Below are 15,823 nucleotides of genomic sequence, written 5' to 3' on the forward strand. Positions count from 1 at the left end.
GCTGATGGACATTTAACTGCATGGCAGTCTCCACTGCCCCCATTTCTCTTGAGTTGATAGGTGCCCTGACTATTAATGAGAATTGGCCATACATTGCCCTGTATCAAGCAGACCAGGGCTTCTCAAAATGTGGCATCAGAACCAGCTGTGAGCTTGTAAACATGAGAAGTCCCAGGCCTTTACCTAATCCTACTAAATCAGCACCCTTTAGGGCCCAGAACTCTCCCAGAATAGGCTCACGAGTTTATAGGAGAGGGTCAGAAGCCACATGGGGCATTGGGAGTTAGGCAGAGTTAGGTCTCAGCCTTGACACTCACCAGTTGCTCCATGGATGCAGGAGGTGGTCCATAAATATTTGAATGAAAGGATGGGAGACCTTGAGCAGCTTAACTCCCCTGGGCCTATTTCTTCTTCTGCAAAATGAATAATACCTACTTCATTGTGTTATAGGGAGAACTAAACAAGTAATACCTCTACCACACCCAAAACAGTTCATGGCACATAGTAAGACCTTAATAAATTGTAGGACCACTAATAAATTATTATTGCTTTTAGGTTTGTAGGGGGTAGCTTGAAGGTAGGAGATGGGGACTTTGGTGGGGGACCAGCAGATGCTCCCAGAACATATTGGGGCTGGCCTCCAGGCAAGGCAACAAATATTTTCTTAGTGTTAGATGTGTGCCAGACCTTGTGTTAGGTCCTGGGTACGGTTTTTAGTATAAGTATGGCCCTTTCCTTTGAGGAGCTCACAGAATAGTAGGTTTGTCAGCATTCAACGTGATTCAGCTGGTGGGAGAAGTGTGTACAGAATACAGAGCAGCCCTGTGGAGAGAGGGTGACAACCGGGCTAGAGTCTTGAAGGATGCTTAGGAGTTTGCCAGGTGAGCAGGAGAGTCTGATACGTTTCCAGTAGTATGGAGGTGAGTCCCGCCCCAGGACTCCCTGGCCGTGTTCAGAGGACGTGCAGTTTTGCAAGGGTCCATGTGGGGCTCAGGAAGCTCCCTGTTCTCCTTGAGCAGGTACAGGGCTGAGAGCTGAGATTTAAGCAAAGGGAAAGGAGGGCTGTGCTGTCCTTCTGTCCTCCCCTGCAGCTCCCATTACCATGCTGGGGGCTGAATGAAACCCAGATTGTTCAGGGCAGCAAAGATTGGCCCAGAACTGGTGAAGTTCATTATCTAGGAAGCCCGGATGCTAAGCCAGGAGGCCTGGGTCCTTGTCCTGATTCACTGAAAGGTTACCAGTGGGACCTTTCTCCTTTTGAGGTCTCAATTTATCCTCTGTAAAATGGGGATAGTAATTCCCATCCTAACCATCAACACAGAGTATTATGTGGATCTAATGAAATAATGTGCATACATGGGCAGTTTGTCAAGTGATATATATGAGTAAAAGGGATAATTATTCTTAAAAAAAAATCTATGCCAATCCTGAGGATAATCTGTGCTCTGATGATTTTAATGCAGTATTTTCCAGCCATTTTTTCCACTGAGACACAAGCCCTGGGCATAGTCTGGGTTTTGCCCAGTGTCTGATGTAAAGTCTGTAATTCCATCCCTCTCTTTCCTGTTCAGAAAAGGACTTTGGAATGCCAGTGAGTGAGAAAGATGTTATTGCAGGGATCCCCTTGATTTCTCCCTAATTTAAAAAGAAGGTAAATCATGTGCAAACCTCAGGACTTTAACTTTCACTAATAAAAGCTAATCTCACAGTATCTGTGTATTGTTAAATAACGGTCAAGTGAGTATCTGCTATGACCACCACAACCAAAACAGTTAACATTTGTGAGCCAACACTGATGGAATTGGCTCACTCTGAGCCAGCCACTGCTTCTCTGAGACACATTAGCATCTCTGTTCCTCCTCCCAGTCGTCTGAATTAGGTACTGTTTGTAGATGAGGAAACTGAGGCCCAGAGACGTTGTATAACTTACCCAAGATCACACAGCCAAGGAGAGATGGATTTGAGATTTGAACCCAGGCCCGAGTGCTGTAGAAATCAGGGGAGGGCCTGGCGCTGGAGGTGGCTCTGGCTCTCACCACCTGAGTGACCTGGGGAAGGCCACGCCACTCCTCTGGGCACTGGCTCCTTAGCTGCAGCATGTTGAGGCTGTGGAGGTGTCTGCCCTGCGCCAGGCGTGGTTGGGCGGGCGGTGGGTTGTCTCCTGGTCCCTGTGCCCGGGAGGTGACTCACGTGGCCGCCTGGCCGTCTCTGCCCACTTCAGCAGAGTTCTCTCGCCCAGCCTCTGTCAGCGAGAACCATGACGCAGGACCCGACAGTGACAAGCGGGAGGAGGATGGCGAGTCTGGGGGGCGGCGGTCAGAGGCTGAGGAGGGAGAGGTCAGGACCCCCACCAAGATCAAGGAGTTAAAGGTACGAGCCCGGCTTTCTCGCACCCTGTGACCTGGGGGTCAGGAGGCTGATCCTGGGTCTAGGCTCAGCCTTGGCCTTCAGGTGCCCCCAGCGGTGGCCTGGCACCCTTGCTGTGCAGCGCACCACAGACAGGGCCTTGCTCTTGGGCCGTGCTCAATACCTGGAATCCCCAGGTGGGGGTGGGGCATGCTGCCCACCCTGTACCCTTCCGCTCCTTTTGCCCTGCTTTCCTGGAGGGGCACTCTGTTCCCTGGTGGACTCTGGCCTCCTCTTGCTCACCTCTAATTTGCCCTTTTGCCTGTGATCTGGATCTGCACAGCCCCCGTTCACCCACGACAGGGTGTCCCTGCAGGCCACAAGGGTGAGGTTCAAGTTCCTGCCACCCGCCCCCATTTCCCACCAACCTGTGCTGCACGCTCACACAGGCCCGCGTGGCCTCAGCCTCGCAGGTGTCCACTCACAGACGTGTACCCCCTCGTCCATACGGTTATGCACCCAGACATGCAGACAACGTGCACACGCACACGGGCATGTGCATACACGGGTGTGGGGGGTTTCCATCATACACCCCCACCTTGGGAGCACAAGCCCCTGAACACACACTGACAGCAAGAAGCATGACTCTCCAGAACCCCACGTCCCATCTGCCGAGTGTGATGGGCCGCTTTGCCTCCAGGCCTCCCGCCCCCTTCTTCGCCTTCCTGGGCTCCCTGCTTCACGCCCCGTACCTTCTGATGACCTCACTGCCCTGCTGGTGGCCCACCCAGCTTCCCAGAGTGCTCTGGGCTACCTGCTGGACCAGGCCAGTCGCGGTATCTCTAATCCATTTGCTCTACTGACCCTGCTGGTTCCTTTTCCTCCTCCCACGTCCCGCTAGCCGGAGCAGGAAACCACGCCGAGACACAAGCAGGAGGTACTGCATGGGGCCTGTCCCCACCCACCCAGCCATTCACCCACCCCCAGCTCATTTGTCATCACCCCACCGTCCATCCCAGGCTCATATCCCAGCACCACCTCAACTTCAGCTTCTCCTCCGCTCCCGGCCCTCCTCCTCCCTCACCCAACCCCACCCTCCATCACCCCCTCCCCATCTTAAGCTCATCGAGAGACTCCAGCCCCCCCAACCAACCACCCATGTTTCCCTCCCTCCCCACCTCTCCCTCCCTTTCCCATCTTCATGCTCCGCCTCTCCAGACCACGCTGTGCTTGCTTCCCACCCACTGACCATCCCCCACTGTGTCCCCCAGTTCTTCCAGGCCATTCTGTGCTTTCACTGAGCTCATCTCCACCCCCATCCCCCACCCCCCCCACTCCCGCCCCAAAGCCTTCTTTTGACTCTTCTTCTTCCTGTACCACTGTCTTGTCATGCCTCCACATCTGTGTCCCCTGTGTCCCCCCCCCACCAAGCTTCTTTTTGTATCTATGGGCAACCAGATGTGGGAGTGGGGGGTGTGGGGAGGGAGGGGCCTCAGAGCACATCTGTCTTCTCAGCCCCAGGTGCACCTCCCGCGGGCGGGGCCCCTGCTGCTCCAGCTCTGCCAGGAAAGCCTCCTCCTCCCATTTGCTGCTTCTCTCAACACCCTCATCCTGTGCTAACCACTTCTCCTTCCCTTTCACATAGTGTCCAACTCTTCCTTTGATACTTAACTGCAGGAGAAGTGGGTCTGTTCTTGGGCTGCTGAGGGAAAGGCCAGAGGCTGGGGCGTCAGAAAGGCCTGGCTCTTGGGTTTCAGCCACAGTTCTGCCACTGACTCTTTGAGGGTCTTGGTAAAGTCCCCTTAGGCCCCAGTCCCCCATCTGCACAGCAAGGCATTTGGACTAGGTTTCCCTCAGGCCCTTATCCTTCAAGGATCCACTGCTCCCTTCAGCCTTGGGGAACACCACATGCTCACAGGACCAGTGCGGCAGGTTCAAGAAGGAAGGTCACCAGCCGCGTCTTAGGTCCATGGCGGCCCAAACCCACCCACCTGTGCACCCTCTATCAGGTTTGATTTCTCAGACAGATGTTGTCCTGAGACAGCTCTGCTCAGGAAGGGATGCAGGAGGTACAGACAGATGTCTAGAGGGAAAGCAGAGCCTCAGTGGCATCGGTTTCCTTCCTTAGTTAACTTAGGAGTCAATCATAGTGGATCCTTGGATGCCAGAGATAAGCCCAGGGGAACTCTAGCCTTGTCCAAGGGCAAGCTTGCCTTCCAAGTAGTTGTTCCAGAATCACTGATCTGACTTTATAATAAGCTGAGGTTGTCTATTTCTTGTCCTGAGTCTTCAAACAGCTTTGCAGATAAGAGTCCTTGGGCTGCCAGCACACCTGCCCTGCCTCCAGAAGTAGGCAGACTACTGCTGGCTCCTGTGCAAAGGCTGGTCCTCACTTGACCTAAGGGCAAGAGTACCTCTGTACCGCACAGAGCTCCGACTTGGCAATTTAATAGGGACACTCCTATGACTCCAGCTGTACCTGGCTCGGTTCTTGTGCCCAGCCTTGGGACTTACCTCCCTTCTTCCTGGTCTCTAATTCTAATCTTCCTGAACACCCCACAGAGCCCTAGTTTCTCTGTCTGGCTGTATCTCACCCTGTCTGCCCTTGAGGAGTTGGTACCCACAAGGAATCTGGAAGATCCTGGGTGGTTGGGGAAGGTAGTGGCTCACAGCAGAGAACGCTAAACGTCATCTCTTCCTGGCCCCTGGTATGGAAGCAGGGCACATTTCTCTGGACATCCTTGGATTTAGAAGGGCCCTACAGGGCCTGAGCAGTGACACACGTTGGGCTAGGAGGGGCCTAGACTGAGGATCCTGCTAATAAGCACAGTGGTCCAAGTCGTGGCCAGAGGTAGGGACCAGGATCCAGGAGGCCAAGGAGTGGGCCAGAGCAGCCTAGTGAACGAGATTGGTGATTTCTCACTGTGCTTTGGTTGTAACCAGAGGGAAGTCACCTCTGCGCCTTGTGAAACTAAAGGGAACTTACCCAGACCTGTGGGATTTGGGTTGACTTAGGTGTTCCAAGGCCAGGAGCCAGGCAGGGGAGAAGAAAAGATGGTATGTGGCCAGAAGTCTCCTCTTCTTAACCTTAAGTGCTTTTTGCTCTTCTCTTTAATCTTGAGTGGTTTGTGTACCTGTTGGGGCTAATCATCCCTGCCCTGCTTGGCTTATGGGACGCTCTGAGGGTGAGACAGGGCCATGGAGGGGAATCACCTTGATGATGTAGGGCGGTGATGGGGACCATTACCATTTTCACCATGCCTTGCATCCTCTTCTTGGAGCTGTTCCTCTGATACCTGACTGTCCTCTCTGTGCACCCCAGTTCTTAGACAAGCCAGAGGATGTCTTGCTGAAGCACCAGGCCAGCATCAACGAGCTCAAGAGGACCTTGAAGGAACCCAACAGCAAACTGATCCACCGGGATCGAGACTGGGAGCGGGAACGCAGGCTGCCCTCCTCTCCCGCCTCCCCCTCCCCCAAGGGCACCCCTGAGAAGGTCAACGAGGTAGGTCTCACCCGAATCCCTCAACTGGGGCCTTGGGTAAAGACGCTGGGGAAGGTTGCTATGTACTGACTTACCCTCCCCCTCCACGCCCTGTTGCTGCGTAAGGTGGTGATGGAGATAGGGCAGCAGGTTAAGCCGACGAAGACAAATGCACTCACTCTTGAAATCCTGGGCCCCAGGGACCACCTTGAAAAACTCAAAAGACTCACTGCAGCATGGTGTATTTCCCTTCCATCAGCCAGAGTGTAATGGGGAAGGGGTGCTGGTTAGAAATGCAGGTTCTGGGGCCCCAACTCGGACCTACTGAATCAGAGTATTTGGAGGTAGAGCCCTGGCATCAGTATTTTAAACAAGTGCCCCAGGTGGTTCTCACACACTAAATTTTAAGAATCCTGTAGTTCTGTCCAGTAACCGGACCCTTTTGTGCCTATTGTGAAAACACAGATGGTGGGAGTGTTCCTTCCTAGGAAGATCCTCAGAGCCCACCAGAAGGGAACAGATCCTCTAGGAAAGTCAGAGCTGTTCCTGGTGCTCCAGAAAAAGATCCCACATGACCTGTCTTTCAGAGCGGAAAGCATGGGGTGTTTTCTCATTGAAAAAGAGAAAGATAGGATCTTGAGAATTCCTGTATTTATAACCCCAAGCTGGTATTTTTAGCACTGCTAAATCTTGGCACTCTTTACCCCCGTTTATATTAGGCGTTTTTTCTCCAGTGCTGCTGCTTACCGGTCTTAAACCCTTCTGAGGTCTAGACTTACAGTGCCTGGGTTTGCATTCTGGCCCTGCTGCCTGCGAGCTGGATGACTCTGGGCTTGTTACTTAACCCCTCTGAGCCTCCGTTAGGTAGGCATAATAAAAGCACCTAGTTCCCAGGACTGTTTTGAGCATCCAGTGAGATAAAGCATGGAGGGGCTCCATGCTAGATGCTCAATGTGAGTTACTTATTGTTTCATTTGGAGAGCCTTGGGACTCTCACACAGAAGGTTAATTTCAAATCAGAATCCTTTTTAAAGTTGGGAAGGACCCTCGGAACCCAGTTGGTTCAAGGTCATCATTTTACACATGGGCACAGAAGCTCAGAAGGGGGAAGGACTTGATCAGTGTCATAGCTGATAGAAGAGGGGCCAGAATCTGATTTTCTTATGCCCCAGGCCACTGTATTTGCTATTAAATCACAGCTGCCTGGGAGCAAGACCAAATCATATGAAGACCAGGAGAGAGTCAATTGTGCCTGTGCTGCCCTTTAGAGCTTTGAAAATTGGTGATGCAGCTGTGATCTAATAAGTGAGCCTTTGATTGAATCAGCACTCCCGTGGCCTCAACAGGTCGGGTAACAGGGCCTTGTCTAGCGAGGCTGCTGTGGTAGCTCCTTGGCTGGTGATTCACAACGTCAGGGATGCTATGGGGGCCTCTATGGCTGGTGCCATGGAAGGAGGGCAAACCTCTTCACCCACTGAGGGCTTCTGTGGTCACTGCTGGCACAATCAAGACACTGAAGACCCTGGATGGGGCCATGGGGCTGGTCTAGTGATCCAGTTACACACACCCCTCCTCCTGCCCTGAGAGACACTTGACCAGAGTGGCCTCTAGTCAGTCCTGAAGTCAGTGAGGTGGATGTAGAGGCTTCCAAAGGGGTCAGACTCCAGCAGAGAAAGGAAGGCTGGGCACTGGAGGGCTGGCCTCCGGGGAGCTGAGATGCTCTGAGCAGCCTGGCATAGGGGTGCCCCACCTGCTGGTGATAGCTGGAACTGCCAGAAGATGCGTCTCATTAAAAGGTGGAGTCTGTTCCACCTCCCATCCCCCTACTGCCTCCCCGCAAGAAGTGTAGTCCACTGCTGGAGAGAAGTCTGGTCCAGGAGCTCACCTTGGAGCGATGGACCTTTTAACTGGCTTACAGGTCCCACTGGCATTTAGAGGCTCTTGAAGATTTGGGAGATGAGAGGAGCTGTCGCCAAGGACTGGACTGGGTCCTTGGGTGAGTGACATCACCTCTTGGAAGCCTCACTGCCTTGTCAGTCCATCGAAAAGGGGACCAAAATTGCCACTCCACAGTGTTGTGGGGAAGGTCGAGTGAAATAATGGGTATAAAAGCACTTTATAAACTGGAAAGTGCTGGACAGTCCTGGGGCCACAGCTGATGGTAACTGGAATCCCTGATTCAAATATGGGCTCTCATGGCGTGGCTCCTTCCTGACCTAAGGATGCGGGATTTACAAAGCTGGGCTATTCACGGACTCTGTGTGTGTGTCTCTCTCCTGCTTTCTGTCTCTCCCTCTCTGTCTCTCCTTCCCTTCCTCCCTCTTCCCCTCTCCTCCGGCCCTGGGCCTCCCCTGCAGTCCCAGAGGACCCAGGACACCTCTCAGCAGGACTTGGCACCTGAGCCTGGGACGGCCACAGGCTTGGAAGTGTTCACTCAGAAAAGCCTCGCAGCATCTCCTGAGGTTACTGTCGTCACCTCCCCACCCACCCAGAACCACCCTAATAATCTTAAGAAAACCCTTTCTCTGGGCTGAGGGGGTGGGCCAGACTCTGCCCTGCAGGTGGGAGCAGTGGGTAGCTCATGTTGGCCCCGTGCTGTGACAAGTGAGCGTCCCCTGTCCCAGGGGTCCATAATGGGCCAGCCTGTCCCTCATCCATGGTTTCTCAGGAAGGATAGGACTGAAACCATTCAAGGAAGACAGAAAGGTCTGAGTCGCCTTTGGCTTAAAGAGGGCAGGTAGAAATGACCTCTCAGGTCCCGCTGAGGCAGGTGACCTGGAGGCAGGTTCTGACTGCTAAGCTTGGGATCAGGGATCATGGCACCTAAATACCTCTGCTCTGAGGTCTTGTCTGTATTCAGAAGCCTGAGTAAGGTCTAGCAGTGACTAATTAGCCCCTCCATCCCCTGCTTCCATTCTCTAAACTCCCCTTGGAGTTTGGGTCTGTCAGGGTCCCCAGGCAGGCAAAAGTGGGCGTCTTTCACCAGGGAGCATCCTTGGGGTTGTACAGATGTCGGTCAGGCAAGCATTCTAAATGAGGAGAGCATTGCTTCTCTGCCCAGGATGGCAGTAGGCTGAGGGTCCTCGGAATTTCCTGTGCCCCTGCGTGGATGCCGGGTGGAATCCAGGCCCAGGAGCAGGGGGCTGCATCCTCCCTCTTTGCTGGGACTTCATAGACCGTCGGGATTGGAAGGGACTGATTGATCATCTGGGTGAAAATTCCTTCTCTCTGATAACCAACCCTCCTCTGTTGGCATAGTGTGTATGAGGGCATATACCGTTCTCTATTCCCATAGAAAAATTTTGTAGCCGCTAGAAATGTCCTGGAACTGTAAGAGAGCCGTGAGTTAGCTACGTAAGTGGTAAAACATAAATCACAGTTCTACTCTGAATTTTTCCTAAATGTAAAAATAAAAACGAAACTAGGAGCACTCTTGAGAGAAGTTGGACAGGAGTCAACAGCATCCCAAGGTTAGGGAAGCAGTGATGCCTTGGAGCACAGAGATTCGCGTAGGGCCAAGCACAGGTGCCCTAACTTGGGGGGTTGCGGGGTTGGGAGGGCAACATGCGCCCTTCACCAGCATCCCTGAAAATTGTCCGTCCAGCCTCTTCCACAAGGGGGCTCTCCCTGTTCTTAACAGCAGTCCATTTTGTCTTCTTCAGTCATCTGTTGGGAAGTTTCCATATTGAATTATAACCTGCCCTTCTGAGTCACCTGCCTGTGGGCCTCGCTGTGCCCCCTGGCGCCTGTAGTTCCACTCTGCATCCTCCTCCAGGAAGGCCCTTCAGAGTTCAGCGTCCCCCCTGGCCCCCCAACTCCCACTTTCTTCCGCAGCTTCTCCCGTGGTTTCTAGAGGGCTCCTTGTCCTGGACCCCTTCCTCTGGGGGTCTCCTGTAAAAAGCAGGGCCCAAAATGTGACCCAGAGCTCCAGGTGGACCCTGAACAGCCCAGGGTCAGCAGAATCCTGGCTGGAGATTTTCTTCCTGTCAGCTTGTGTGGGAACCGAACTGGCCCCACTCCAGCTCCCAGCTCCCGTTTCATGGCCAGTCTTGCTGCAGTGGCTCCAGCTGACAGCAGGGGGTGCTCTGAGCAGGCACTGAAGGTCCCCTGGCTCAGTGGAAAGAATGGCCCGACGGCTTCCCTGACATCATTTATCCTGTGAATTGGGTCAGAGAGCCAAAGCTTTCCTCTCTTTGTTCAGACTTTTTCTCTCTTCAGGACTTTTACTTGTTAGATGCAGAGCCTCTTCTTCCCTCTGGGAGCCTCAGTTTCCCCTTCTGAGATGAGGGTAACAGGACCTGCTTCACAGGTCGCCATTTGGATTAAATTTAATAACTTCTCCAAAGGGCTGACACTGCCTGGCACATAGTAACTAAATATAAGTACGTTTCCCTTTCTCTTTCTGCAGAAACTTTCTGTTCTGTGCCAGCTCCCACCCCACTCAACCTAGTTTCTAAGCTTCTGGTTGCTAGAAACTAGTTTCTAGTTAGACGTGGGGCAGGAATGTTCCACAAGGGGTCTCATGGACCATCTTTGGCCATCCTTGCCGGGCTGATGATGTCAGTACAAGCTGAAATGGGAGCAGCTAAAGGCGCCTGCTTCCCAAGTAGCAGAGAAAGGAGGCTTTGTAGGCTCTCAAAACTCTTCCCTCTGGGATGGTTCAAGTGTTGTTGTCCTGAAAGCTTACCAACCTGAAGTAGAATCTCAGAAACCCACACAGATTTTGTCTGGGCCTCCCCCCCTCCTTTTCTCTCTCTTTCCTGTTAGCAAGATTCTCTTAAAGAGGTTTGATTCCCTGACAATCATGGAGATTTTGCTAAAATGGAGCAGGGGGAGGGGTGGGGGAGGTCAGAGGGCTTATAATGCTCCCTTGATTCTTCAGAATCCTTCAGATCTTCTGGGATCTGACAGACTCCTCACCAAGTCATAACCTGAATTGGAGCCCAAGTGCATGGGAACCTGTCCCCCGCTGTAGTCAGGAGCACTTTTCAGCACTTCTTACTGTGGAGCTTTTCACAGGACACAGAATCAGAGACCGGCTTTTAGGCCTGCCTTTGCCGCTGGTTCACTCTCTGACCTTGGGCACGGTGCTTACTTTCCCCAGCCCTCAGTTTCCACATCTGTGCCATGAGGGACTTGGGTCAGAGCAGTGGTTTCAAAGGAGGGAGGCACTTCGGGGCACTAGGGCAGCCCAGGCCTCCAACTTCCACGGGGGGTGGGGAGGCCCTGTATCTGTGTTACATATTGGATTGCCATCAAGATTTTGTGTGAAGAAAGTATTCTGTGGTTGCAAGAAGATTTAAATCCCATTGGCCTTCTTGCTTTTTTGTTGTTGTTGTTCGCACCTCGCGGCTTGCAGGATCTTAGTTCCCCAACCAGGGATCAAACTCGGGCCCCTGGCAGTGAAAGCACCGGGTCCTAACCACTGGACCATCAGGGAATTCCTGGCCTTCTTGCTTTTTTAACAATTCTAGAAGTCCATCCTTCCCTCCGAAGTGTTGCTTGAAAAATTCCAGGGGAGGTAGAGGGCTGTTTTGTTGATGGTTGACAGTGCTGTACTCTCAGTGCTTTGGACCAGTGATGATGCTTGGATCTTTAGATCTCTTCCTTCGATGATATGTTCTGGTCAGTCCTCTTCCACTCTTTCTGTGGATTTTGTTAGAATTCTCCAAGAATAGGCCTTGGTATTTGTTTCTTTGGGAATGAACTCCACAAAGTTCAAGCTGTTTCAGCCATTGTAGTGACTGGCACTAACCTCTAGAGCTGGCCGTTTGGTATATTTTGGTCTAATCTCTTTCCTTCCAATTAGCTCTTGCAGGAAGGTCCGATTTCAGGCTGTGGCCTGTGAAACTTAACTCAGTGCCTCCCCGACAACTAGACATTAGATCGCAGTTGGGACCCATATTCCATTGGCTGTAAGTCAGCAAGGCTCTCAGGCATTCTCTTCCTGACTCGACTAACTGTGACCTTGAAAAAGTCACTGACCTTCTCTTGGCCTCAGTTTACCCATATGCACAATTAGGAGACTGGACTGCAGGAAGTCTTAGGAGTTCTTTTGGCTCTAGCCTTCAAAGATTCCATGTGATGTAAGCTACTTTCCCCTCTGACACTGGCAGCTTTATTATTAAAAGAGGAAGAGTCCTGGACCATTTGTGGATTTCCATTCCCCGATGGTTACCACGGGGAGGGTATGAGACCGCATCCCATTTTACCCAGTTAGGGTGGTGGTTGAGGGCATCAGTAGATAATTTGTTGGGTGCCTTGATGGGGAGAGTAGCCTTGATGAGGCTGACCAGCACTGTCATGCCTGCCTCTCCCCAGCCAATTGACCTTGACCAAGGGGGCAGGTTGACCTTGGTCCCTTCTTGCAGAGGGAAAAAGTGAACCCATTCTTCAGGTGCCTGATGTTTCATGTTAACTCTTCTTGCTCCAATTAAAACGCAGGGTTCAGAGCATTGGGTATTTATAGAAAGAGAGTACATTAGGCCAGAAGAACTCAGTCTCCTAAAAGTGACCACCACACAGCGGGAAGAAAGGGAGGCAGGCATCGCAGACACGCTTGCTGACGGCAGACTCTCCAAGGTAGACGTCCTGGTGGACAAGTTCACCTTCGAAATGGCCACAGAAGAAAAGGTGGGAGCCAAAGGAGCAAACACCCAGCGACAAGGAAGAATGATCACGAGCCCTGAAGGCTTTGAGTCAGTGTGGGAGGAACGCCCCTGGGTCAGGGAAGGCCCAAGAGGGGCTCCTCTGGCTGCAGGCTGCACGCTGGCAGGAACGCTCCCAGAGGGCTCCTGGTTCAGGGTCGACCCTGGGGAGACAACCATCAGGAAGCAGTGGGCCTCCAGGGGTCAGCTGGAGGGCCCGGCGGAGCTAAGGCAGAAGTGGGAGGAGTTCCAGGCTTGCGGAAGACCCGCCGCCCCGGCCACTGGCCCTGCAGAGGTTGATGTCCCCTCTCCAGCCTCCGACATGGGAGGACTCCGGTCGTTTCTGCTGGACCCAGCCTACACAGAAGCCAGAGCCGACTCGAGCGATGAAACCGACACTTCCTTTGCAGAGAGAAGCTTCTATTTAAACTATGGCGAGAAAGAGTCTGAAGACCAAGTCCTCCGTCCGGCCCTGGAGGAGAGGGAAGAGCACTTAGATGCCCCACCTGGCTGCGAGACCAGGCGGAAGCTCTCGGAGGACCTCACGGAGAGCGCAGAGCTGGACTCCTCAGGCCCATGGGGCTCTGCCGCCGCTGTCGGCAGAAACAAGCACCACGAGGGTGAAGCCCACTCAGCTTCCTCAGAGGGAGGGGCGGGGCTCCCCAGGAACCAAGGACCAGATGACCTGGCGGTCTTTGTCAAGCAGCTTGGAAAGGGACCTTCTCCAGGGCTGATGTTTGCTGAGGACTGGGACGAAGCCCGGTGGGAGGTGGAAGGAGAGTCTACCCACCCAGCATCCTCAGTAGCTGCAGAGCAAGAGACCCCCCAGAGTGGAGATTTGATGGGAAAGGCTGAGAAAAGTCCCCCAGGAGAATGGAACCACTCACCTCACAGAGGAGGGGGCGTGCGTCCAGACCGCCAGGCCTGTGTCCTTCCGTGGGCCGTCCCTCCTAGCGGTGTCAGGAAGCCAGCCAAGCCGGACAGAGGCAACTTCCTGCCCAGAGAGAGGGGACCATTTCACACCCAAACAGGAGAACCTGTGAAAGAGGACAGCAAGGCCCCAGCGTTTCTTCAGATGGAGGTGATCACCCCCCTCCCAACCTCGCCCCGTCCCTTTGCGGCTCAGACATCTCCAGAGGAAGCTTCTTCAAGCCCAGCCCCTTATGGGTCGGGGGAGCCTGTGCAGCTCAGGGACCGCTTTGGAGAACAGTCCTCCATATTTCTCAAACGTGCCCATCCTCCTAAAGAGGGCCCGGAGCCCAAGGACCGAGTAGGGCTGGCTGTGACCCCAGACGCAGGTGAGCGCAGGGCCCCTCCCATCGCCAGCAGGAAGCCCAGGCTTGTCCCTGAAGAAGCCCAGGGGTTGCTGTTCCCTTCAGGGAAGCAAAAGGAGATGACCTCTTTCCAGGCTGGGGGTCAAGAGGGCTCCCTGGAAGATATTAGCAAGACCTCTGTGGCCAACAAGATTCGTATCTTTGAGACCCACGGAGCTGAAACTCGCTGGGCGAGTCAGGGTGAAACCAGGGCCTTTGCAAACGAGTTGTCTTTGGAGGCCTCTGTGGGGCAGGTCGAGCAACAGCGGAGTAGGCGTTTAGACCTGGGATTTGCTCAGTTTCAGCCCCCAGGGGACTTTGCTGCCCCCAAAGCCACACATTCCTCCATGATGCCGCCAGCTACCAGACACTTCTGGGAGGGCATTTCTACCCCATCCCCCCGGGAAGGATGCATGGACGTCGAGCTCGTGTCCCCCAGTCCAGGCTGCGAAACTACACTGGAGGAAGCTACTGGGGGAACTGGCCACGTGAGCCCCCGCCCCCATGCTGCCCCCAGCCCGGGAGCTGACCGCATGCCGCGTAGCTCTTTAAAAGCATGTTTCTGTGGCCCCTCGTCATTACTGCCACCAGAGGCTGCTTGTCCATCCCTATGAGTTCTTGTCCCTAAACGGGCCTGAGCGTAGCCCAGGCAGAAGGACGGGTTCATCTGCTTGGCCCATGTTAGCTTAGCCACGCAGACCCTCGGCTTTTGGTGTGACCTGGTGCCCGGAGGGTCACACAGCGCCGGTGGAGAAAGTGGCACCACCTCCAGCAAACTACACATTTGCTTTGCCTTGCTGCCCCCACCTGCTGGGTTCCTACCGTTTTGCTTGGCTTGTCCAACGATCTTCCTTCATCCTTTCCCTTCCCTGGTGCTCCTGCCTTGGGGAAGCTGACAGTCCAGAGGTTTCCATCCTTCACTTCTGGCTCCCTCTCGGTCCTAGTGCCAAGTTCCTTTCTGCCTCCTTAAGACTAACTGTCTTCTCTAATCCAGAACAAATCCGGAGACGCGGTCAGGCAAGAGAAGCACGTTACCAGCTTAGCAGCGAATCCCCCAGGAAAGGGGGGGCACCTGAGATTCACCAGCCCCTCAGGCCCTCAGGTCTCTGCAGCCCCTCGGTGCCCTGATGACCTGGTCATCTTCGCCTGGCCAGGGTGCATCGCTGCCTTAGATCCCCACCTGCTCTGGCAGCGCCTCTTGTGGCAGCTCAACTCTGGCTTGTCTGGAATGTGTCCTCACACCTCTCAACCTTCCAGAAACTGGCTAAATGGAGGCTTGTCTAGCAAGTGAATCTCTAAGTGTATCGAGTCTCTAGAACCTGAAGCCAAGTACTTTAAAAATATTTGGTGGGGGTTAGATTGGTCTTAAAAAAGAATGTCGTAAAACAGCCAAAAACGTGTGTGGTGCTTAATCCCTGACAGGCCAGTTGAGAGGTATGTATGTCGGACAAGAGTTGCTGGTCCCCCTCCAGCACTTCCTTGGCCTGCTGTTGTCAATTACACTGATGGGAGCAGAACCTCCACTCACGGAGCTCAGGGTTGAAGTGATGTAGCGCCCAGCTCCCAGGAATTACCCCGTGTTGCTTCTCCCTCTGGACGATGCTGACCCCTCCCACAGAGACTCAGTGGAATTGACAAACCGTGTTGGCTTCCTCTTTGTTCCTCAAAGCTCTTGGCTCCAGCCTCTCTGCCTCCCTGTCCTGGGTGGTCCTGAATCCCTGGGTCTCCCTCCTTGGTTTTTGCCTCCTTGATGTCCGCCTGCACGGATGGGCCCGGGGTCCGGGCTCCCATCCCTGCCTTGTGCGCAGTGCCGCTTCTGATAAGCTCCCAGATCCAAACCTTGGATGGGGCCTCCTGTCCAGGACCAACTGGCAGGATGTTTGCTTTGTACTTGCTTCTGCCGTCAGCCGGAGACCCTCGGAAAGGAGTGTCCTCACTCTTGAGAAGCGTTCTTGTTTCGTTTTGTTTTTTTAAGCTTATTATGGTGTCAAAGAACCTTTCCGGGGGTGTTTTTCTTTTCCTGACCTGCTCTT

General features: G+C 53.6%; 1 protein-coding gene across 1 annotated transcript in view; it reads left to right on the forward strand.

Annotated features, from left to right (window-relative positions):
• Positions 1 to 15,823, forward strand: part of EPB41L1 (erythrocyte membrane protein band 4.1 like 1) — a gene marked incomplete at both ends in the record, with an annotated part of 58,806 nt that overhangs the window by 18,579 nt on the left and 24,404 nt on the right. Inside the window, 4 exons of the mRNA XM_079719092.1 lie at positions 2,225 to 2,370; positions 3,248 to 3,283; positions 5,669 to 5,851; positions 12,275 to 14,278. Of these exons, the coding sequence (XP_079575218.1) occupies positions 2,225 to 2,370; positions 3,248 to 3,283; positions 5,669 to 5,851; positions 12,275 to 14,278 (2,369 nt within the window). The remainder of the gene's footprint in view (positions 1 to 2,224; positions 2,371 to 3,247; positions 3,284 to 5,668; positions 5,852 to 12,274; positions 14,279 to 15,823) is intronic.

The sequence above is a fragment of the Hyperoodon ampullatus genome, assembly GCF_949752795.1.
Source record: "Hyperoodon ampullatus genome assembly, chromosome: 14".
Lineage (NCBI taxonomy): Eukaryota > Metazoa > Chordata > Mammalia > Artiodactyla > Ziphiidae > Hyperoodon > Hyperoodon ampullatus.